This window comes from Penicillium psychrofluorescens (assembly GCF_964197705.1).
Source record: "Penicillium psychrofluorescens genome assembly, chromosome: 3".
Classification (NCBI taxonomy): Eukaryota; Fungi; Ascomycota; class Eurotiomycetes; order Eurotiales; family Aspergillaceae; genus Penicillium; species Penicillium psychrofluorescens.
This window is the reverse complement of record NC_133441.1, coordinates 1134109-1157512: the sequence shown is the minus strand read 5'-3', so window position 1 is coordinate 1157512 and position 23404 is coordinate 1134109. Positions and strand designations below refer to the sequence as shown.

Below are 23404 nucleotides of genomic sequence, written 5' to 3'. Positions count from 1 at the left end.
TACCTCATTTCAGAGATAAGCGTCTATGCAATTATGTAGTAGATATATGTCGATAGAGAAGCGAAATGCTGGGTAGAGGGTATTGGCCAATTGGGATTGTCCCTGTGGATATACTCCTGACAACTCTTGAAAAGAGCTTGGATTAGACGACTGACGTCATTCAGCTGTCATCTCCCGAGCTTGGTCAAACAGCTTGGCAGAGAGGCCAACTTGATTGAACTCCGCATCCACGATGCCTATGTATTTCAGCTTGCAGACATTTGTGCAGAATGTGTCGTGAATATACACTCCGTGCATGAAAGATTGGCCTGATTCGAGGTTCTGCATTTATCACCGAAGATAACATCTTTGATGTAGTCAAACCTTAAAAGCAAAGATTGGAAAGCTGCTACTACTGTATTAATAATTCCGTTCAAGACTTTTAGAGAGTTGGGCTTGTTTTTGATTTAAGGAAAGCAATTTGAACTTCGATATCCATTGCGCAGCAGGAAGGATCCAGGGCACGAACGTGTTCGCTGCCGAAAGACCACTGGTTCGCCGACGAAACTCATGGAGCGGGAGATCTACTGTTGTTACTTGCACATGACGTCTAATAGCCGCCATGGAAATTGACCAATTCCCTAAGGAGTTACTGTAATCTTGAATTGCGAGGTTCACCTGAGCCCACTTGGTACCCGTTTTCCAAGGAATGCGGCGGTAGTTAGGAACGATCTGGAAACCTGCGTCATATTATCAGTCAGCATCACCCCCAAAGCCAGTTTTCATGAGCTTGTTTGCAGCTGGCTTGCTCATACTCCGCTTTTCGCTCGCGGTAATTATTTTTCTATTAAAGCCGCATCCCTGCTGCCGAAAGGAATGTTCTAATCACCGAAACCGTTTTGTGCATTACCTTAACCTTCCAACTCATTAATTTTCCTCTCTGCATAAAGCAACACTCTTCACTCCTGTTTACCTCGCCAATATCTTCAAGATGCTCGGACGAACTTGGGCACCTGCTGCGCGGTCTGTCAGACAGCAAGCTCGATTTAAAGCCCGTTCCGTCAACTCTCGCTTCCAATCCACCGCATCCAATGCATCCTCTACTGGTAGCAATTCTGCATTGATTGGTGGAGCTGCTGGGGGAGCTGTGACCTTTCTTGCCGGATACACCTGGTACCACTTCTCCGGAGCCAAGACGCTCGTAAACGCCAACAATCAGACGCAAGCCTACATCAAACAAACCAAACAAACAATTGCACAGAAGGCACCTGGACCAGATGAGGCGTTCCACTGGTTGAGAGATACGATCAAAAGCTATGCTGGGCTCATCCCCGGTGCTCGCGGCTACATTGACACTGCATTCGACGACCTCGAAAAGATCCGGAATGATCATGAAAAAGAATTCGACGAGGTGGTCAGGGACGCATATAATGAGCTTAGTGATCTCTCGAAGAAGGAAGGATTCAATACCGCTTCCGCATCCAAGTCGGTGCAAATCCTGCAAAAGTATTTCAGTCGTCTATTCGAACTGGCTGGCGACGCCGCAGAGAATATTCTGGACAACCATCCTCAGCTGAAGGAAAAGGTCGGTGGTAGCTACGACCAACTGAAGCAGATGGGTGATACCTATGGCCCCCAAGCGAAGGAGGAGGTGAACCAGGCTTGGGAACAAATCTCCAACATTATAAAGCGTGGCGCTACCGCCGATTCAGCAGAGGAGATCAAGAACCTGATCCAAGACAAGAAGAACAAGCTTCAAAAATTTGGCGACCAGGCGTGGCAGAAGGGCCACGAGGAGTTCCAGGAATATCTCGACAAAAACCCCAAGCTCAAGCAATTAATCGATGAGAACGCCGATACCTTGAAGAAAGGAAATTTCAAGGACTTATGGGGCCTTGTCAAGGACAGCGCGTCTTCCGGAAAGACAGAGAACGTGGAGAAGTACGTCAAGGAGAAGGTCGAGGAAGCGAAGAGCAGCGATTTGAGCGGTCTGGACAAGTGGCTAAAGATGGTACCGGGCGGTTCCACCATGATTCCCCAATTACAGTCGCTACAGACAATTGCTCAGAAGAAGGGTCCCGAGGCAGAAAATGTCCTCAAGGAGACCCTTGAGGAACTCCAAAGTGTGTTGGAAAAGAGGAAGAACCAGGTGGAGAAGATCGCCGAGGAAGGAAAGCAGGAGAAGAAGCAGAGCGAATGAGTTTGGGGTGATGTATGTTAGTCATATGTATTTTACTGAGACGGAAACTCTACAATGTAGAAGAATCTCACTAGCTGCTGGCCAGTCTGTTGATAGTTGACTTCCTGAACGTGTTGGGTAATAAACTGAGCTCTTCCGGCACTTCAGAGTGGCGGGGAACAATACGACTAGGTCTGAGGGCGAGAGGGCGAGAGAGAGAGATGGAGGCCCTGCTTAGGAGAAAGAAGCTATCTCAATAGGACTATGTAAGACAAGCAGTGAGCTTCAGACATTTACCACGGCAAACAATCGGTCGTCGCAGGAATCTGCCTCATCTCTCCGTCAACCCTGCGGCCGCAGTCATCCGCCTCATCTATGCTGCCCACCTATATCAACTACCCGAGACAGGCGGTGGAGTGCTGGGCCATCAAATGTAATGCCGTGTTCCAGTGGTCGCGTTTAAAGCGGTCCTCAATAATCGAGGGTGTGAAATGTCCGGCCCAGTCACAAAAGACCGCATCAGTCCTGCCAGCCAGACCCGGCGAGTTGGAGATCTCTGTGCGTCCAGTTCGCAATTGCTCGCAGCGGTTGCACCCCATTGAGGCGAAACAAGGGAGAGGTAGCCGGAGAAGCGAGTTGCGTAAGAGGACAGCAATCTGTCCCCTCGCAACATGCTCGCAAATCAATATTGCCAACCCAGATTGTTCAAACAAGTATGCCCATGTCAACCTCACCCCTCAATCTCCGCCTCAGCCTTTAGGACATCAACATCCAACTCAGCCATCACCCCAAGCACAACCCCCAAACTCTCCATAAACCCATTGACCGCGACACGCAGCATGCGATTCGTCGTAGCGCGGTACGTAGTCTTTAGCATCGTCTTCGCCTCCTCAGGATCCTGCTTCTGTTTCTTCTCCTGCGGCTGGTCGGCGGGTGGGGCTGTGAGGGTGAAGCTGCGGCGCACAAAATGGGACAGTTCGGCGTCGACTTCAAGGGCGCGCTGAGCGGAGGAGGCGAGGCGGTGGGTTGGGAAGGGGAGGGATATCGTTCTGAATAGCTTGGGTCAGTTTGTGTTTTCCTCACATCGAGAAAGAGGATGGGGGATGGGCGTACAATGAGCAGGGGAACTCGGCGTCGGATGGTTGTGTGGGTGCCATTGTCTTGCAGGAACGCAATAAATATGGACAGAAAAGAAGCTATGTTTGAGAAATGAGCAAAACTGGTGAGTTGTTGCAGGGAGGAAAACGAAGGGCTGAGTCAGCGTGCCACTGCCCGATTGAGATCAAGTAGGGCTGACAGTCTTACCTACAACGGCAGCAAATAATGAAAAGAGATAGATAATGATCATGAATTTGATGCTGAAGCTAAATGCTCGCATAAGAATCGTAAAGTATAAAATGCCCAAAGGCACTTAGTAAGGTAACTGTACACGAAAGTGAAAAATCGCATAAATAATGTCCGAGGAAGAACTCCTAGAACTCAGAGCGAAATGAAGAAAAAACAGTAAAATGCGCATATAGATATCCCGCTGGACCAAATCGTCATCCATCAACATGCCTGACTGCATCCGGACCCTAGAAAGCCTCCGATACTATATATTCAAGAAGTATAGATGTTCAGAATTTTAGATCTGCAGCAGAGAGACAACCTCCTGGACGGGGCCAGGAAGGCTGGCGAGGTCACCCTGGGTGAGCGAGCCAATGTTGATCGCGTGCTGAAGGTTGGTCAGGGCACCGACGAGGCCATCGACGTTGCCGCTGGTCAGACCACCCAGGGTCTCAGTCAAGGTCCCCTCCAGAGTGCTGGTGAGGCCGCCGAGCTGGCGCTTGGGGAGGCTGGGAACAGCGCCAGAGACAGCGCCGGTGGCACCACTGGCAGCGCCGGTGGCAGCTGATAAAAGGGTTAGCAGAGACTCTTTTTATCATTTTCCCCACTGGATCGACATACTGTCAACGACCTCAGGAACAACGGACTCAACGGAGCCAACAGCACCACCGACAGTCTGTTCAATGGGAGCAGTAACACCAGCAGCAACGCTGCCAGTCGAGCCGGTCACACCGGTCAGGTCGGCGACGGGATCCTCGCGCTTGACGGGAAGACCATCTGCATTCGAATTAGTCTAATCCGATCAGATAGCAAGATGTACGTAGACATACTGCTGACACCACCAACGGTACTTCCAACAGTGCTTCCAACGGTACTCCCGGCGGTGTTCTCAACAGTGCCAACGACTTCGTCGACAGTACCCTCAACGGTCTTGGTGAGACCGTCAGCACCGGTGAGCGATGTCACCTCGTTGGGCACTTCCTGAACAGGGTACTCGAGCTGATTACCGAAGGTGCGCTTGACGGGAGCGACATTGCCGACGGAGCCCTCGACCTCGCTGAGGAGCGGGCCAGTGGCCCCCTCAACGGTTTGGCTCAGAGGAGCAAGAAGACCGGTGGCGGCACCCTCAACTCCGCCAACGGCGCCCTCGACGCCCTGGACAGCACCGCTCGCAGCACCCTCAGCGCCGCTGACGGCACCAGTGGCAGTGCCCTGGAGGTTGCCCACATTGGGAATGACGGCGGCGGAGGCGGCGCCAGCCAGAGCAAGAGTAGCGAAGAATCTCATGATTGTGAGGGTTGAATTTGATTTGATAGTCGAAAAGAGAGGCTGGGTTAGAGCTTGAGGAGATATGTTTAAAGAGAGGACGTCGGAATCAACACGACTTTGAAACAGAGAGTGTGGCTTGGGTAGTAGAGAACGGAGGAAAGAGAAGGAAAAAGGACCCATAAGTGACTCCGCCCAGGTTATATACATCGCCTGCTCGACCACCCAGAGAAACTCCTCGCATGGGTTTCGAATGCGGTGGAGATCATCAGGGGGCAGGATACGGGACTCACTCTCTCCTCCCGGCGGCTAGGACACGTTCAGACCGTCTCTGATAATCACGATCGGCATCCTGGCTATCATTCGGCTGGTCAGTCTGTGCCAAAAGGGATGTGCCCACATGGACCCAGTCAAAACGTCCCGAGGCAGTAGGGGACTTGTCCGGAAGAACTGCCCAATCCTTGGGTTCAGGGAGGCGCTAACGGCTACCGTCCGAAGCTTGTCGTATGCTTGGGCCTCGTCAAGGCGCCATTCCGCCATTTCTCCTGATAGTTCCCGGTATGTTCGTGATTCCTTGATCCCTTTGGAGGTGTGAGTTGTTCATTTCCCTTTTTTTGGTTTCCTCAACACCCCCACCGGAGGTGTACGGTACATGTGAGGGATGCGATGCGGATGTTAAATGTAGGGACAGACCCTGGTTTATGCGGGGTCCCAACGAATTATCATGTTAGCGCCCTGACGATCCCGTCGTGCAGCCTGTCAGGATCCGCCGCCACTCCCGCTGGCTTTAACCAAGTGGATTCGGAGCCATGGAGTTTTCAGAGCACCCCTAAATCCCCCCCGTCCCCGCCTTGCGTCGACGGTGCAGCGGACTCGTCATATGGTAGGGATGAAATTCAGAACAAGCAATGCCATGCCATGCACAGCAAAAATAGATTAAGGTGCAAGTGGTGCTGGGATACAGACACATGGATGGGTAAGAAGGGATGCGGTGACGTCTGATCTTACCCCTGGGAGGATCGAACAACTCGTCATGAACCCTTAGTATGAGCCATCCGAGACCCTGCTGCCGGTAAATTTGATTGCCTTTGTGCCGTCCCGCGAACAGTTGCCCTATCTGCACCCGATTACAACTGTGTACCAAGGGGTGGTCATCTCCGAGAATTGACCGTCATGGCCTGCACTCGTTGTTCAGTTCGCCTTGATTATGGATGATCTTTAATTTCCCTGGCGTGCGATTGTCATTAATAGTACGGCTAGTTAGTCGGGAGGAGGCCATGTGATATATATACATGTCTGTCCATGCCCGAGGATTTAAAAAAAAAAGGCCAAGTTGCAAAATGGACCGGCGACTCGAGAAATGATGTCTCGAGTGTCTGGATTATGATACTCCATTCATATCATTGTTATGGTTGAACGCGGATTTGTTCATGGATTGATTCGCAAAATGGCTAATCATGGTCCGCCATCATGGGTTTTGCGGACCAAAAATGTAGGCCACACGCACCGCGGCCACAACGTGCCACATCGGGAGGTCTGCTCTGGACAAAACTCAAGCCACCATCGCCGGGAGGAGGAGAGTGGCCATGTGACATTTCCTGCCTGAGGCATGACAAGGCAATTACCGTTGTCAGGACAACCCAGAGCGCTAAACCCGATTGACTCTAACACAACATAACAATTGATGCCACCATCTTCATTTAATTCTCTTGTTGTGATCCATCTCTCTTTCTCACTGTTATTCCCACCACCAATCCCCATTCTTCCCAACTCCACTGGCCTCGACCTGCACAGTACTCTTCCTCTCCAGGCTCTGCTTTCATCTTATCCTTATTCCTGGTCGCGTGTCTGGTTTTGCTGCCGACAGTCAACGACCACCAAGTCAAGAACGAGTCAATCCGATCATGCGAGCATAGATTCTCGAGTCGTTGGTTGATTGATCTCATTATTCTTGTGCTCCTGGCATACTATTCTTCCTCAACAGTGACAGCCGCCCCGGGACGCTGCTGGAATCCGCATTGACTATCTGCCACTATTCTTCGTTGTGTACAGTCGTCGCAGCTGTCAACAAAACAAGCACCATGTCGACCGATTCGGGCCATGGTGGCCAGGTGATCGAGTACATTCAAGGTTCGTGTCCGATGTTTGTTTTGTTGCCACCATGTTGTTACGCAATCTAACCACAACAATAACAATAACAGACCGCCTGTACCTCGCATCCTACGATTCACCCCCAAACTCGAGGACTCCATTCCCTTATCAAGCAGACCAGCCGAAATCCGCTAGTAAACGCTCTGTCCGTCCGCAGCCCACCACACCGAGCAGCAAGCGCCGCGCCCCCGTGTATTTCACGGTTGACGACACTCTCCTCTACAACGCCTTTCACGCGGACTTTGGTCCTCTCCACATCGGTCACCTGTATCGATTTGCTGTCCTCTTCCATGAAATTCTTGGAGACCCGGCGAACAGCGATCGGCCCGTGGTCTTCTACAGCAAGACCGATGCACGCAGCCGTTCAAATGCCGCCTGCCTCGTGGCATGCTACATGGTTCTTATCCAATCTTGGCCGCCCCACCTCGCTCTGGCGCCCATCGCTCAGGCGGATCCCCCTTACATGCCCTTCCGCGATGCTGGATACAGCCAAGCGGACTTTATTCTGAACATCCAAGATGTCGTATACGGCGTGTGGCGGGCCAAGGAACAGTCCCTCTGCGGACTTCGCGACTTCAACTTGGAAGAGTATGAGACCTGACCCTAATTCAAACATTCGCCGCTGACAAGAAATTCAGGTACGAAAAATTTGAGAGAGTCGACATGGGCGACTTCAATTGGGTCTCTCCCCAATTTCTGGCTTTCGCATCCCCCCAACACCAACCTGTTGCCCCGGTCCCCATGAATACCCCAGAGTATGATGCTTTGCCCTCGACGGTATCCGAGGTTGCTTCTTCCAAGCTTCCGCTGCCCTTTAAGAATGTGCTGGCACACTTTTCCCAGCGAAACGTCGGTCTCGTGGTGCGATTAAATTCAGAGCTCTACTCCCCGTCCTATTTCACGGCTATGGGTATCACGCATATCGACATGATTTTCGAGGACGGCACCTGCCCCCCGCTCACGCTCGTTCGCCGATTCATCAAGATGGCCCACGAGATGATCACCATCAAAAACAAAGGCATTGCCGTGCATTGCAAGGCAGGCTTGGGGCGCACAGGATGCTTGATTGGCGCGTATCTCATCTACCGCCATGGCTTCACTGCGAATGAAGTCATTGCCTTCATGAGATTCATGCGTCCGGGTATGGTCGTTGGTCCTCAGCAGCACTGGCTGCACCTCAACCAGGGTGCTTTCCGCGAGTGGTGGTTCGAAGACACCATGCGGGAGAAGCTTGCACTGTCTACTCCGGTGACGCCAGCGCGCCTTTCTCCCAAGAAACGCCCCAGCAACGGCCCGGTGTCTACACCTCCTAACAACAGTCATGCTAAACGAGCCGCGCTGGGAGAGATTGATCACAATGAAGGGGCTGCTACACACAGCGAGGACAACCTTCCAGCACCAACTCCTGGCCAGCCTCGCAAGGCTCATCGCAAGGACTCGCGGCATCATCCATACTCTCGGACCGCGTCCGGCTCCCTTGCCGTGGAGAGTGAGACGAGCAAGTCGGGGGAGCCACGCAGCCACCGGAGCCAGCGTACGAGCAATGAGAGCAGTGAGAGTGAGGAGGAGGCTCAGCTTCGCATGCTTGCCAAGCGGTCATCACGGTCCCCCGTCGCATCCTCGACCTCACGATCGATCAGCTACTCCGCAACCGTCACAGCCAGTTATACATTAACTGATGGCATCCATGAAGATCGAGAAAATTGGGTTGACAATGCCTCACCCAAGACCCCAGCCAGCCGGAAGAGTGCTGGAGGACCGATCTCGGTCAGCAAAGTGCGCTCCAGCCCTCGCCGGGCAACCGACAGTAAGAGCGAATCCCGCGGAGTTCGCAAAGCAAGTGGCCGCATCGGTAGCACATCCAGTCCCGCCCGACCCGTTCGACCAGTCCAGTAGCTAAGGCTCTTATTCCTTCGACCATCCATGCGTTTTGGCTGCGTGTGGGCTTCTTCTATTCTTCCTGTCCAGCCTGGACGATATTTTTTGCATACCCTTTTTTTTGTCCTGCTACGTTGGTTGAGTTCTCTTGTGGTTCCTTGTTGGTTGACTGGAGCGAAAATGATGGGTTTTGGGCATGTTCAGTTTGGCGTTTGGTTGCACTGCTGCTTGAGTCATGGTGGAATGGGATGATTGGGAAGCTGGTTGTCGTGGCAGATTATTTTGGTCTCCTCGTTTCCCTAGCATGGTGTTTTCGTTTTCGTTGCAGGTGTTCTTTTTTTTTTCTTGTACGTGTGGATTCTACGTTGATATGACAATGTGATTCATGATCGCAATATCTTCTATCTTAGTTCTCATTATTGTTCTCTTGGGTCGGATGTAGACCTGCACCATTCAATTGAGTCACCGTCTACTGGAGAATGGTCATGTTGCGTCGCTTTTTGTAGAGACGTTAACACACTCTGCTGGTTGCCTTTCAATCGTATAAAGTGCAGCTATGTGAAACTTCCAGGCCAATGCCATACAAATATACATATTTTTACAAGCCTGACTTACAACTTCCCCTTGATCCTGCCAGTACCACCCAGCATCTTCGACACCTTAAACGCCGCATCCGACATCCTAAGCATCTCAGCATCGGACCTCTTACTCTGATACGTGCCCCAGAATTCCTCATCAGCCACCCACCCCCGGAACCAGCGCCCAATCCAATCAGCTCCCACTCGAGCGCTCCAGTCCACCTGCTCGAAAACCAAATTATGTCCTCCCTTCTCTAGCAAAGCTTTCTCCACCATACCCTTCGCAGCACCACCGCTGCCTCCCGGCCCAGTGCCCGTCACTCGCATCTTAGCATCTTCCGCCTTCCGCGAAGTGACATAGCTATCCTCCCCGAAGACCCAAAAAACACTCGGGCGCACGAAAGGCAGATTTCGCATCGAGGAAAAGCACTCCGGTCGTGAGAACGCATATGGGCGTTCCTCCTCGACATCCCAGTCTGGCAGCAAAAATCGGTCTAGACCCGCGGACTCGGGCTCCGTGCTGGGGGTCGTGTAGCCCCATGATTCATGGTGTTTGCTTGTAGTCAGAGTCACGGCATTTTCGGACAGATCTGGATGTGTCTGTTTGTTGTACAGCGGTGTAGGAACAGCTCGCAGGCCGTGGCGTAGAAAGCGCTCCGAGACCCGGGTATCCCATTTGCTCAAGCCGCGGCGAAGCGCGGACTCGGCTTTTTCGCGAGAGTCCCAGAGGTCTTTGCGGAGAGCGGGATACTTCGCTGGGTTGGGTCCCCTAATGGCGGAATTCAAGATTACGGGCTCGTATAGAACCAGCGTTGACAATAGACGCGGATGAATGATGGAGAGGTTTACCCTGCTCGCGTGTCAGTGGACGATTCATTGCATAGGAGATCCTATTATGACCGACATTACGGCGCATCCTATGCTGTGCGCTACCCCGATGAGGGGCCGGGGCATCTCGTCGCGAAAGTGATTGACCATGTGCAGGACGTCGCGTGAGTGGTCATACCAGCTCGCTGTTGTTGTTGTTGTTGTTGTTGTTAGTTAGTTATCACGGTAGACAGTGAACCAAGTAGCAAAGGAAAAATTACTGGTATCGCCCTGGACATCCTCATTCAAAACTCCGCTGGCACCTTGGTTCGATACATCGGCAATCCATATCCCGCGCAAGGGCACAGACTGTTCTTTGAGATGCGCGTATAGATCGTCCCACAGGGGCTCTAGCATTTCCTAGTGATAGAAGGGTAAGTCTGACTAGATTCTGCCGACCGTTTCTGTTTCCATCCGCAGACACACCTTGACAGAGCCATTGCCGTGCATTCCGATAATGGTGACTGCATTGTCGGGGATGGGGTGCGGCTGGTCGAGCGGGATGTATTGCTTGATCGCCAGCTGGAGCTTGGCTTCTTGGCGGCCCTTAATGCTGTGATGATATTCGCGGATGTGCTGGCCGGGCAGAACATGTTCCACGACCCGAAAGGATGCCATTGTGTCGATGAGATGCGAAATGTTGTCGCGATCGTCCGCTTTCAGCAACGGCTGAGATCAGCTGATGCGGCGACCTCGGTTGGGGGGGCCGAAGATTGGGGCCAAAACATTCCCCGACTAGGCAAAGATCGATGCCGCCATCTTCTAGGTCGTCGTCCGTTCACTCTTGACCGGGGCACAAACGGGGTTATCTACACTCTCCAATTCCTGCATCAGCCCAATGCCCCCTTTCAACCAACTTAGGGATGAGAAAAGTCCAGTCCTTCTTTTCACGCCTACTACGATACCATGAAACCCCTGAGAGTCGGCCAGACGTGACCGAGCTCGTTACGATAAATAAGCCTGAATCTCTCCGTTCGAAAAGACCACCACAGATCTTCGAAGATGTTACTTTGGTGGTAGGGGAGCGATCTTTGAATGACGGAGACACTGAAATAAATGGAGTCAAACCACAAAAGCCGCGCTGGGCCATCGGCGTCGGCCTCTGCGCGAAGGCCTCAGCTCTGGTGCTGCTGCTCAGTGTGCTTTTCGTCGCCATCGCTGCCGGATTGGCCAGGGAATACCCAGAAAATGGCGGATTCTCAAGCTCAGCAATCTTCTATGAGGGAAGTTGCACGTTGACCCACCGATGGACGATCGCGCTTCAATTGCTCATCAACATCCTCAGCACGGGGCTCCTGGCCGCTAGCAATTACTGCATGCAGTCACTGGGTGCCCCAACCCGCCAAGTGATTGACGAGCACCATGGGCGAGGCCGATGGCTCGATATCGGCTGTATGAGCTTTAGGAATTTGCGTGCGATGCGACGAGATCGGTTCTTGCTCTGGGTAGTATTGCTGGTAACGGCGACGCCTCTTCATTTACTCTACAATTCAATGATTTTTCAGTCTGTGGGTGTCAACGATTACAGCGTTGTTGTTGCGCCGCAAGACCTAGCCGCGCACAATATAGCTACTCTCACCACTCCGGCTCTGGAAGCGTGTTTCGGTTCTGAAGCCTATATCCCCGGAAGAATTGACTGGCATGCCCTCGTTTCCAATGTTACATCTGGGAACTATGAGCGGCTGACCCTCGAGCAATGCGCGGATTTTATGAAAGGTGCGAATCGGGCAGGAACAAAATCGATTCTTGCGCTTGCGGACGGCTTGTTCGTGGACCAAGGTGGCGACGCGACTATCCTCGAGACAGACTGGTGGGGTGGTGGGCTCGATGGGGGTACCGGTTCTGGCTGGAGTGTCGAGGATCAAGTATTTGCCTGGCATTTTGCAGGCGAGGACATTGTGCTTGGTCTTTCTGGACGTGATGGGATACAGTATTATGACGGGCACAATTTCACGAAGGACGAATGCATCCACCATATTTCTTCTCCTGGGAATATTGCGGCTTGCTCGAATGCCACGAACCTACTCCAATGGGTACAGGAGATGGATTCGACGCCCAGCGTGCAAACGGTGGACAAGTATATGAGCTCGCACGAGATATCGAACATCACAGTCCACCTGGCCGAGGTGTGCGAGCCAAGTATCGGGCGGCGAACGTATAGTATCCAGGGATGTCTCGCAGTCAAAACCGCGGAACGATGCCAGCTGCTCTATAGCCCACCTCTCGCAATTGTTATTGTCCTCACCACACTGGCAAAAGTGATGACGATGTTTCTATCGGCACGAATCATCAGCTCTCAAACAAAACCTCTTCTAGTCGTCGGCGATGCCGTGGCATCATTCATGCTCAAACCTGATCCCACCACCAAGGGCAAATGCTGGCTCTCCAGTGCCAACATTCGCCGCGAGAACTGGAGCGAACCCGAAGCAGCCACCTCCAAGCGCCTCCCACCACGCAAATTCTGGATGCAGGCATCCAGCATCCCTCGCTGGGTCGCAGCTCTGGGGTTCGGTCTAATGAGTATCCTGGCCGGAGCCGCCCTCCTTGAGGTATCCATCAAGTACGCAGCTGGCAGCAACAGTTTATGGCTTCAACCGAGCGAATTCCGCAAATGGTGGACATCGGGCTTCAACACTTCCTATAGCTCCGAATACCTGATTGGTTTTTGGCAGTTGTCCACGCTGAACTCCCTAGTGGTGGCCAACACCCCACAACTCATCCTCACACTAAGTTACTATTTCTACAACGGCGTGTTGACCAACATGCTCGCCGCCGCAGAGTACAGCAGCTACGCTGTCCATCGACGCCCACTCCGAGTGACATTCCCTGCCCGCAACAGTGGACAGCAGTCTACTTATTGGCTTAGCATCCCGCACACATATAACATCCCAGTGGTGCTGGCATACATGCTTCTGCACTGGATGGTCTCGCAGAGCCTTTATTATGAGCAGACGGTTCCGTACGATCTATCCGATCGACCAGACAGTTACCTCGAGATCAGCTCGCTCGGGTATGCGCCTCTGCCTATTTTTCTGTCGCTGCTTATTGCGGCTATTATGCTGTGTGTTTTGGTGGGGATAGGGTGCAGGCGGTTTCGAACTCAGATGCCCTTGGCGAGTAGTAATAGCGCCGCTATTAGTGCGGCCTGTCATCCCCCCAAGGGCGAGGCGCTAGGCACGGCTGTGATAGGGCCGGTGAGCTGGGGGGTGGTGCAGTGGGAAGGGCGGGAAACCGGGCATTGTAGCTTTAGTTCGTTGGAGACGGAGCAGCCATGCGCTATGAGAGAATACGGCTAATTCACGACTACTCCTTCTCCTCGCTCACTCACTCTCTACGTAACGACCGACGTGATCATCGACGGATCGGCTTGTTGTACAAACTCTGGTGATTGGCTGATCGCCGTCGATCACGCTCCCCCGCTTTGAACAGAGCTCCGAAACATTCTCTCCTTGTGTCAAACAAACACTTAGCTAAGTGTCAAGGGAGACGCTGACTATCGATAGAGAGACGGGTCAAGGGCGAGCCCCTGCCCTCTTCGTGATCTTTTATGTGCAACTGCGTCTGCCCTTTTCGCCAGTCCTTGATAGCCAACCCCCCTAGAGAGCTACTAAGTAGCTCTGAGGGATTTTATTAGAAGAGCACAAGACCGAAACCATGTCGGAATCGGAGCAGGAGAGCTTCGGCAAGAAACACATGGCCATCGTGCTGGGCATCGGGCTAGGTGTGGTATTGTTGATTATCATCTGTCTATTGTGGGTGTTCATTCTCATCCTGACTATGTAATCTTCTCACCCATCACCAATAGATTAACCATCTTCGTCAACCGCCGCGACCGCCAGGCCTTCCTGCGTCATCGAAAAGACCCCAGCGAGCGACTGCGCAGTTTGGATGCTGTGTCACCGACTAGCACACTTGAGCAATGGTGGTCTGCCACCAAAGGAAAGCTAGGACTGTCTGAAGCGGTGGACGGGCAGTTTGTCTGGTGAGTTCATTTGTTTTCCTGTGTGCGTCTGCAAATGCCTCACTGACGTTTGAATCGAATAGTGCCGTATGTCTTGAGCAGGTGAACCGCTCACAGGAGATCCGGGAGTTGCAATGTATGCATGTGTTCCATCGCGAGTGTCTGGAGAAATGGTTTCTAGGCGACCACTTCAATTGCCCGTTGTGTCATCGGGCGTACTTTGTGTCAGATGCACCACCACGTAATGACTTTGTATGGATGGTATGATTCTAGGTTGAGTAATTGGTGTTGGATATGGATAAAGTCGGGATTTAATGGGGGTGTCTGTATGTACCCTCGCCGTTAATGATGATGCTTATGACCACAACCGAATCGACGGTGACTGTGCGTAGTGCTGTAAACAACTCAAAGCGCAAATCCATCAGCCGGAGGCATGTATTCCGAATTAAAGTCCCAGGTGTTGTAGTTCGACCAATTCAAGAAGTTGTGCAGGCCGGAGGTGGCATCGTCCACCACGCCGGCATGAACTGGCTGCGGGTCGAGTAGTTGGTCGAGAATATAAGATAGTTTCTTCTCGGCTTCCTTGCAGGTGTGGTAGTTGCCATGGCCCGGGCGCGACACCCAAGACAAGAACGACACGAAGACACTGAGATTGCGAATGAGCTCGGCGCGTGGCAGTGGAGTGGCATGTGGGCCCGGTTCATGCGACTGGCGCAGAAGTTCAATCAGCAGCACGCTGGCGCTGGGTAGGCCATAGCTCAGGACCTGGGTTGGGGTTAGTGTGTGTTTAAACAAAAATAACAGAAAGCGTACTTACGATCCATGAGAAATGACGATCCATGTCTACCAGGGGATTCCGAACGGAACTAATCTGGATCACCATGGACAGCAGCTGGCGTGAGATGTCGAGTAGGGCTTCCTGCCCGGTGTTGGTGTGTTTGATCAAGGAGCGTTGAAGCAAGAAAAATGTGTACAGATAATCCAGGTACATGTATCGCACGAGGAGCGAGCCGTCGCGCTCATCGCCTGGCATCTGTTGGTCAAACCGAAGGTGATCTGGGCAAGCTTCCCACACGGCACGGGCGTTCTCCGATATCTCACTTTACAAACTTTAGAATTTGGATCAAATGCTGTAGATCTAGAAACTCACTTTGATTTGCGGATCAAGTCGCGCTGCGGATGAGTACCCAAAGCAATCTCCAGAGTTTGCTCCCGAAAGATAGCCAACTGATATCGCAGACGTGAAGGGCTCATGCGATTCTTGATCCCGTGCGTGTCCCAGCCGGCACTGTCAAGCTCAGAGATGGCTTGATTGAGTGTGTCACCGCCGGCTATTAGGACGTCGTCCGACAGGTCCAGCGGAGCCGTCAATGTGCAGTAGCGATAGTTCATGAGAGGCGGTCGTCCAACAAAAGTCGCGATCAATTTGTCCATATGGAATGCACCTGCAAAGCAGCCTCGCCGCCATTGACGCAGGAAGAACGGGCAGTTATCGGAATCATCGGTGTCCTGGTGCAGACCGGCGGCATAGATGGTGGCTACTAGGTCACCAAGACGACGCCATGCGCCATAGCCTATATAGATTGTCAATAAGAATGCAAAGAAAAGAGAGGGGGAAAAAGACGAACTTGAATCGCCATACTGCTGGGTCCGCAGTATCGCATCGTTGTATTGCAGAAATGCTAGCAATTCATTGGCCGAAGAGGCCTGCTCACAGAAATCGAGACATTTTGCGCTGGCTACGGTCACTTGCTCTAGAAGGCGATCTCTAGTTCGGTGGTCGTCAGTCGTCTGGGCAATGAGCGGATCGTTGTCCGGGGTGCAAACTAGTTGCTGACCACAGAGCGCAAAAATGCTTCCGAGAGCCTCCCATCGGAAATTACGGCCCGTGAATGACGAGCAGTACTCCTCGACCGTCATAGACTGATGCGTAATCAATGGCCGGGAGGAATTATGAATCATCTGGATGGCAAGATCCTGCAGCTGAGAGGTGAGATTGTTGGCGTCAAACCCGTCAAAGATCTGGCGGATGGAGCGCAAGATGGCGTCTACCACAATTTTTGGCATGGCTGCATTCCCTCCCTTGGCGTAGTATCTCTGGACTAACGTCTGACACACTGTGAGATTATACAGGAAATGAAGAATCTCCAGCCCGGACTGCAGTCGATCTGGCTCGACCAACGTATCTGCGGATACCGAGTCGGAGCTCTCATCCGGGTCAAAGGGGATCTCATTGCGGTGCTCAGCTAGCACCGCGGTGAAACTGGTAGATCCCAAATACCCCGGCAGCGTAGAAGAGTGCTGCTCCAGCGGCGTATATATGCGGCCATTACCCAATGATCCAGGGCTGGAGGTGCTGTTATGGGGGAAAAAATCAGTTTCGACGCATCGGCAGACCAAGCAAGAGTCCACGCTTACTTGGAATTTGGCTGACTGACTAGTCGCTTCGATGCGACTACCGTTGCATTGACCGGATCTGATGGTCTTCGTCTGGTCATCGGCGACGGGTGGTAGAAGCACTGTTTCGGAATGCGCTTAGTGGTGCAGCGTCGGCACACCGGTCGCTCGTGATCGCACCGCTGCTTGGATCTGCGACAGGGCTCGCACGACTGCAGTGTGCCATTTCGACGAGTGGCCGGTGATTGTGATCGCCGTTCGGGGTCCGCCATGGCGAGTTGAGCAGTTTGTTGTAGGTGTCGGATTAAAATCGGAGTAGAAGTGGATTGTCGCTTGAACTGGTCTAGGGTGGCGGAATGCTCCACTTGTTCTGCTACCCATCTATACGCAGTAACTCGGACAATAATCGGTTATATCCATACCACTCTGCTGCTATGCGAGAGTGTTTTGAAGTATTTTGAATAAAAAAAAATTCTCATTGATAGCCACGATTTGACACCCAGAGCAACCTGGTAGTTGCTGATTTCAGACACTGTAAAGCTCCTTGTTGGCTTCCACCCACTCCTCCAATCCGGTCGCAGGCTTGCCCGTGTACAGCTTTATGTTCTCAACGCCTTCTTCATAATTTGCACGATGCCCCTTATCCGGCTCCCCGGTTATCCGCACTATGTATTCCGCGAACGGCCGAGGCGCGCCGGCTTGGATTTGCGCATCCAGTTCCTCCTGCGCAGTGATCTTCGAGAACTTAACTTCTTTGCCCAAGACCTTCGCAATGGTTGCAATGCCATCTTGTTGTGTATAAATCTTGGGTCCATATAGGTACACCTTGCGCTGGCTATTGCGCGGGCCCTGCACCAGAATCGTGCCGCCGACGCGACCCATGTCGATGGGCGTGATGAGGTCGAACATGAAGTCCGGCGCGAAGAGCTTCACTTCGCCTGCATTTATACCGTCCTTGAATCGAATCGTATTCGTGGCGAATGTTCCCGGCCGCAGGGCCACGTAGTTCTCCTGTCCGAAGACTTCGTCGAGACTGATCTCGACTTGAGCGTGGACATAGGCAATGAGTTCACTGGGTGGAATGTCGGCTAACTCGCGTGAAATAGTGAAGCTGCTCAGGAAGACGACAAATTCAATACCGGAGGACTTGAGGGCTCGCAGTGTGGACCGCATATGGTCAGGCATCCCGAATGCGAGATAGATAAATGCACGTCGGGCACCTGATTTTTGAACTGCTGCGGCGACAGAGTCGGGGTCAGTCAGGTCAGCTGGGACTCTTTCAAAGCCACCAGCCCGTTCTTCCTCTGCACTCAGGCCTGGGATGGGCTTCTGGGTGTTGCGCATGGCCAGGGAAACCTTGGCCCCATGCTCGTGGGCAGTGCGTGCCGCGACAGAACCGATGCGGCCGGTCGGGCCAAATACAATTACAGTCGACATTTTGGAAAGAACAATGAATGTTTGGCTGTTTTAGACAAGGTGGTGGTCTTCCGGCTGCCTTTTATATTTCGCGGGGGGCCCGGTCTTTAGCGCACCCTATCTCCGTGTTGTCTCCGCTCCGCTCCGCACGGGAATGCAATACTCGGAAGTACAAATGACACAAAACAGGCATATCCTCTTATTACGGTGTCGATTTGAATCAGAGACTCGTTCAAGCAGAGAGTCGATTACGCGGGATAGCTCGCATCCTCCACCGGCAGGACCGAGGCCTGTTCCTTTTCGTCCTGCAATGCCACGACGCCCACCTCCTCCGGTAATGTGCTTAGGGCTCTCCCACCAAACAATAGATCAATTTCCTCGAGGGATTTCTGCTTGGTTTCTTGAAAGAAGAAGTAAATAACCGGTAGGGAGATGCAGAGATCTAGGAGAGAAAATCAGCAGATGTACACAGTAGACAGAAAAAGAAGAAAACTCACTGCATGCGACAAACACAAAGTAAAATTTCCATTGAATCTTGTCCAGCGCAATGGGCGACACCTGATTCCACAGAGTACTGACCGCCCAATTGCCAACCCCTACGGCGAAGGCATTTCCTTTACCTCGAATCTGCATCGGCATCACTTCGGCCATGTACACCCAGCTGCAAGGCCCAAATGACAGCGAGAACAACACTGACACGAGGAACAAGAAAAAAACACCACCAATACTATACCCGAGCCGCTGGCCGTCCGGGTTCTGTGAATTAAGGGCTGCCTCGCAGATCAGGGCGAGCGAGATGGTGATCGAGCCAAATAGCATGGGTTTGCGGCGTCCGACGCGGTCTAGCAGAAACACAATGAAGATCAGGTTGGTGATCGGGCCAACGCAGTTGTACAGGCCCGCTACTAGCGTGTTGCGATGGCCTGTGATGCCGAGAGCCTTGTACATGATCGTTTGGTAGTAGCCTATCACGTTGATCCCCGTCATCTGGGTGAATGCTTGAACGGCGACGCCGTGACTAGCAAGCCGTTAAGGATTATCATGATAATCAAGGAATAGCACAGCACGTACAGCAAGCGAGTCCGCCATTGCGGAACAGTAAACATGGCCCCCCAGCCCGGCGTTCCGAGAGCCTTTTCGGCCTCGATCGTCGTCCGGATCTCAGTGTACTCGCGATAGATCCAGGCATCATTGCTACCGTCGAAGTGCAGTTTCTGTAGAACGCGCCACGCCTCGTCGTACTGCTGCTTTTCAATGAGGTGCCGCGGCGACTCTGGCACAAACATCATGCCAATACCCAGGACCAGCGCTGGGACGACCTGGAAGGCGAGCGGGAAGCGCCACTGAAGTTGACTAGTGTTCGGCGCGTGAAGAGACCCATATCCCACCCATCTGGCTTTGATTAGGACAAGTATGCAGACATTGAGAGGGAAACATACGTGCTCACAATGAAGCCAACGCCTATCATCTGCTGCGCCATCCCAACCATCATGCCCCGGGACCGCGGGTGTGCACACTCGGCTTGATAAACCGGTACTGACATGGACAGCAGGCCGACAGCCCAGCCGGCCAGAATACGACCGGTGAGGATCATGGCGAGGTTATGTGCTGCGGCCTGCAAAGTTGCACCGACCAGGCAGATGAAAGCACCCATTTGGATGGTGAACTTGCGGCCGAAACGATCCATGGTCAGGCCGCCTTGGAGAGACCCGATGGCCGCTAATTTGGAGTAAGATCAGCCCTTTGCCTTTTTTGTTTAGTTTCCGTTGGGTTACTACACCTCCACCAGAATAGGTGCTGTTGATCGCCCCGATGATGGCCGATGCTTGCGTGGTATTGAAATACTGCAAGAAATTGGGTGACTGAATCACATCTGTCATCACGCCAGAATCATATCCGAATAAGAATGACCCCGTCGCCGCCAACACGGCCACGGAGACGGCGAAGAAACGGCCCATTTTTTCAATTCGATAGTGACTATGGAAGATGGAATCCGTCTCCAATACGAGACGTCTACAAAAGCTTGTCCGAGATACACACCCCGCCTGACATGGCCGGTCTTATATAGACGCAGACAAGAGCGTTGCAATGGCGAAAGAGATACGACAGGGGGTGGAAAGTGAATAAGACCCTAGAGGGTCCAGGGTGGGTTTCGCAACCCCCAGGCACCGGAGCTTCTGCGGACATTCGACCTATCACGGCCGGGTAGCACCCATGGACGGGGCCCGTGGGCCGAGAGCCCTTGGGGTGTCCCGGGGTGCCGATTAATGCCCATTCCCCGCACTGTCAAAAGGAGAGTGAATTGATCGGGCAAGATTACCTGCGCAAAAGAATGCTGGTGCCCTTCCATGACGCGTCGGAGATTCCAAAAGTCAACGCGAGATACAAGGAATATTTCGCATCGTCCAGAAATTGTACGTGCCACGTGACACATGGCGGAGGCTGAGTCACCCTCCAACATCCATGTCGCTCAGTTTTCCTTGTGTTTTTCAGATGAAATACCACCCTAAGAGAAGGAACGATTTAGCTGTGGCGGAGATGGGCTATAGGCGCTAAATAGATTGATAAACATGCAAAGAACCAAAAAGCCCATGTGACCGGCCCCCTGCACGAGCTCATCATACAGATAACCACTCTCTACTACCTGCTTGACTAGCTATTGGGGCTTCAGACGCGTACTACATTAGTATATTACTATAGTACTGAATAAGAAAATCCTAGCCAAATGCCGACAAAAAGATATCAAGTGATTACTGAGGACCGTCATATTACGAGTAGGCGTGGACTGGGAATCTGGACAGAGCTTGGGAGGATTCTGGGAGAGAGTTGCGGCTTGCAACAATTTGCCCACTACGATTCTTCTGTCCTGATAACGCCTCGCTCATCGTGTCGCTTTTTTCGCGGGCGATGCCGAGAAAGAATTTAGTTCCTTCGCCGCCGACTGGCCGGCGCTAACGGGCAATGTCGGCCAACCCCACAGTACGGACCCACAGCCTCATTCTGACTTATCGTTTATCTTGCGTGCTACTTCTATAAGAGACGCACCAACAAAGGAGAATGAAGTCCGTTTTGTATCTTCTCGTTTATTTGGAAATCGCACCAACATTTACTTTTCGATATGGGTGTTATCCCGGCGCGCAAAGCTGTTGCCTTCATGGCTAAAGCTGGTCAGGATGTAAAAGTAATCAACACTTTTGGGAAACAGGTCGTGGACTTCTGGGCATTCAATCCCAATGACCCCAACGACTTCCTGTCAATGGTTCACACGCGAACCATACTGCTGAAAATATCGCTGTCTAAGGGCGACAAGCTGTATTCCACTCGACGAAAGCCCATGTTGACCTTGACTGAGGATACCACCCGAGGCGTCCATGACATCCTCTGGTCCGCGTGCTCTGTTGAGAGATATCGTATGCAAGGGTACGACGGCTACCATGACAACTGCACTGACAATATGCACAAAGTAGGTGATCAGGCCAAACTTATTCAAGAATCTTCGCACGGTGAACTAACACTTAATTGAACCCAGGCCCTGAAAGGAAGTTTCCCCAACTTCTCGATTGCCGACGATTGGGTTCCAGATCCGCTCAATCTGTTCATGAATGTGGCGGTTGATCACCATGGAGGTCTCGATATTCGCAGTCCCACTAGTGAGAAGGGCCAGTTTGTCAGCATCAGAGCCGAGACTGATTTAATCATCGTGATGAGCGCCTGCCCTCAGGATATAGACCCAGTCAATGGAGGAATGCCAGCAGACTGCGAGTATCAACTGAGCAGCAAAGCCATGGAACCATCCACGACATTGACTACAATAAGACCCAGCACCCGCGAGCGCCGGGTCAAAATCGCATTTTCCGTTGACTTTGATGCTGTATCGCACTGGTTGGGGACTGGTTGTCATCCGGACAATAATATGGCTGACTATAGCTCTGGGATCTTTGCGGGACAAGTTGGCGTACACCGACTTCTCAATCTCTTCAAGAATAACAACATCGCGGACAAGGTAACTTGGTTCGTTCCTGGCCACACTACCGAGACCTTCCCGGAAGCTGTGCACGCTGTGGTCGACTCTGGGGCCGAAATTGGGCTTCATGGCTACGCTCACGAGGGAATCTATCAAATGACAGAGGAGCAAGAAAAAGATGTTCTTCTCAAGTGGTACGTCGGTCACCATATTGAACCAATTATCTCACACTAATTATTTTGAACAGTATCGAGGTCGCCACGCAGCTTGTCGGCAAGAAGCCTCGTGGATACCGCGCTCCCATGTATACTATCAGAGAAACCACCGTCAAATTGTTGCGGCAGCATGAGTTCCTCTATGATTCGTCCCTGATGCATCACGACTCGCAACCATACTTTACACCCAGCGACCCACCGATCAAGACTATTGATTTCTCACAGCCGGCCTCGTCTTGGTTAGAACCGACGAGGGTTGCTTCCCAGTCTTACCCCCACGGGCAGCATCCTCTTGTCGAGCTTCCGTGTGGCTGGTACAATGAAGATATGATGCCACTGCAATACCTTCCGCACCTTGCGAATAGCATGGGATACGTCTCCACTCGGGTTGTGGAGCAGATATGGAAAGATAAGTTTATGTGGTTGTGGGAGCACGGACAGGAGGGCAATGAAGCGGCTGACTTCATTTTCCCAATCCTGATTCATCCTGACACCAGTGGGATGGCACACATCATTGGTATGGTTGATAGATTTATAAAGTGGCTGCAAGGGTTTGGAGGATCGGTTCAGTTCTGTACTCACGAGCAGATCGCTACCGCATGGCTGGACGTACAGCAGAAAGCTGCTCAGGCCTGAGATAGTGGATTATGCATTTTGCTGTCTTCCAATACACCATTGGGATTATTTTTAAACCTTTCGGTAGATAATTATTTCACTAAGAATACTTTTTTGGCAGGTAATGAGCTTAATCATCAGGAGTAAATAATGATAGGGAAAGAACGAGAACATCCGTTCAACTGGCTCTCCTTGATTTTCCTGCACCGCTTCAACCTTCATGTAAGCCGTCGATGAAGAGTGTATTCGGCGCTTAACAAGTGATTGCGTACAAGTCCCGTAGGATCAATCGGCGGTTTTTTTTTTGTTTCACTTTCGCCGAGATTTGACCCACACTCGCCTTAGGAGCAGAGTGGATCCGTCTAGTAAAAAGTAAACGGCTTTAAGTTGCCCGACGGCGGACGGCGGACGCACATGTTTTCAAGGCCGTGGAATTCGCCCGAGAGATAACTCTCGGTTAGACGGATAATTTCGCATTTGGAAGATTGGCGAATACCGTCCCGGAGCTCTGAGATAAATCATCTATAGACAACACCGTGCTCCTTAGAACAGTACGATATCGCATCGTGGAAACGTTGCACCATTGAAAAGAACGTACGAAAAACCCAGCAG

General features: G+C 52.2%; 11 protein-coding genes across 11 annotated transcripts; 5 read left to right on the top strand and 6 right to left on the bottom strand.

Annotated features, from left to right (window-relative positions):
- Window positions 1–970: 970 nt before the first annotated feature.
- Window positions 971–2179, top strand: PFLUO_LOCUS4569 (uncharacterized protein; the record flags this gene model as incomplete). The annotated part of the gene is made up of 1 exon (XM_073781932.1): window positions 971–2179. The coding sequence occupies one exon, from the start codon at window positions 971–973 to the stop codon at window positions 2177–2179; it is 1209 nt and encodes a 402-aa protein (XP_073638638.1).
- A 709-nt stretch (window positions 2180–2888) lies between these two features.
- On the bottom strand, window positions 2889–3315 carry PFLUO_LOCUS4568 (uncharacterized protein; the record flags this gene model as incomplete). The annotated part of the gene is made up of 2 exons (XM_073781931.1): window positions 2889–3207; window positions 3272–3315. The coding sequence occupies 2 exons, from the start codon at window positions 3313–3315 to the stop codon at window positions 2889–2891; spliced, it is 363 nt and encodes a 120-aa protein (XP_073638637.1).
- Window positions 3316–3782: 467 nt separating this feature from the next.
- On the bottom strand, window positions 3783–4771 carry PFLUO_LOCUS4567 (uncharacterized protein; the record flags this gene model as incomplete). Its single annotated transcript, XM_073781930.1, has 3 exons — window positions 3783–4048; window positions 4106–4261; window positions 4315–4771. The coding sequence occupies 3 exons, from the start codon at window positions 4769–4771 to the stop codon at window positions 3783–3785; spliced, it is 879 nt and encodes a 292-aa protein (XP_073638636.1).
- Window positions 4772–6831: 2060 nt separating this feature from the next.
- Window positions 6832–8797, top strand: PFLUO_LOCUS4566 (cell division control protein 14; the record flags this gene model as incomplete). The annotated part of the gene is made up of 3 exons (XM_073781929.1): window positions 6832–6880; window positions 6952–7489; window positions 7540–8797. 3 exons carry the CDS (start codon window positions 6832–6834, stop codon window positions 8795–8797), a joined length of 1845 nt encoding a protein of 614 aa, XP_073638635.1.
- Window positions 8798–9390: 593 nt separating this feature from the next.
- On the bottom strand, window positions 9391–10842 carry PFLUO_LOCUS4565 (uncharacterized protein; the record flags this gene model as incomplete). The annotated part of the gene is made up of 4 exons (XM_073781928.1): window positions 9391–10126; window positions 10262–10370; window positions 10446–10584; window positions 10651–10842. 4 exons carry the CDS (start codon window positions 10840–10842, stop codon window positions 9391–9393), a joined length of 1176 nt encoding a protein of 391 aa, XP_073638634.1.
- Window positions 10843–11087: 245 nt separating this feature from the next.
- PFLUO_LOCUS4564 (uncharacterized protein) lies at window positions 11088–13345 on the top strand (the record flags this gene model as incomplete). Its single annotated transcript, XM_073781927.1, has 2 exons — window positions 11088–13234; window positions 13306–13345. 2 exons carry the CDS (start codon window positions 11088–11090, stop codon window positions 13343–13345), a joined length of 2187 nt encoding a protein of 728 aa, XP_073638633.1.
- A 533-nt stretch (window positions 13346–13878) lies between these two features.
- Window positions 13879–14452, top strand: PFLUO_LOCUS4563 (uncharacterized protein; the record flags this gene model as incomplete). The annotated part of the gene is made up of 3 exons (XM_073781926.1): window positions 13879–13955; window positions 14030–14206; window positions 14269–14452. The coding sequence occupies 3 exons, from the start codon at window positions 13879–13881 to the stop codon at window positions 14450–14452; spliced, it is 438 nt and encodes a 145-aa protein (XP_073638632.1).
- A 138-nt stretch (window positions 14453–14590) lies between these two features.
- PFLUO_LOCUS4562 (uncharacterized protein) lies at window positions 14591–16683 on the bottom strand (the record flags this gene model as incomplete). The annotated part of the gene is made up of 5 exons (XM_073781925.1): window positions 14591–14950; window positions 15003–15285; window positions 15336–15759; window positions 15814–16541; window positions 16604–16683. 5 exons carry the CDS (start codon window positions 16681–16683, stop codon window positions 14591–14593), a joined length of 1875 nt encoding a protein of 624 aa, XP_073638631.1.
- A 424-nt stretch (window positions 16684–17107) lies between these two features.
- On the bottom strand, window positions 17108–18019 carry PFLUO_LOCUS4561 (uncharacterized protein; the record flags this gene model as incomplete). Its single annotated transcript, XM_073781924.1, has 1 exon — window positions 17108–18019. The coding sequence occupies one exon, from the start codon at window positions 18017–18019 to the stop codon at window positions 17108–17110; it is 912 nt and encodes a 303-aa protein (XP_073638630.1).
- A 227-nt stretch (window positions 18020–18246) lies between these two features.
- Window positions 18247–19956, bottom strand: PFLUO_LOCUS4560 (uncharacterized protein; the record flags this gene model as incomplete). Its single annotated transcript, XM_073781923.1, has 5 exons — window positions 18247–18440; window positions 18496–19016; window positions 19070–19390; window positions 19438–19717; window positions 19779–19956. 5 exons carry the CDS (start codon window positions 19954–19956, stop codon window positions 18247–18249), a joined length of 1494 nt encoding a protein of 497 aa, XP_073638629.1.
- A 1160-nt stretch (window positions 19957–21116) lies between these two features.
- Window positions 21117–22813, top strand: PFLUO_LOCUS4559 (uncharacterized protein; the record flags this gene model as incomplete). The annotated part of the gene is made up of 3 exons (XM_073781921.1): window positions 21117–21461; window positions 21528–22156; window positions 22210–22813. 3 exons carry the CDS (start codon window positions 21117–21119, stop codon window positions 22811–22813), a joined length of 1578 nt encoding a protein of 525 aa, XP_073638628.1.
- Between the last annotated feature and the right edge of the window lie 591 nt (window positions 22814–23404).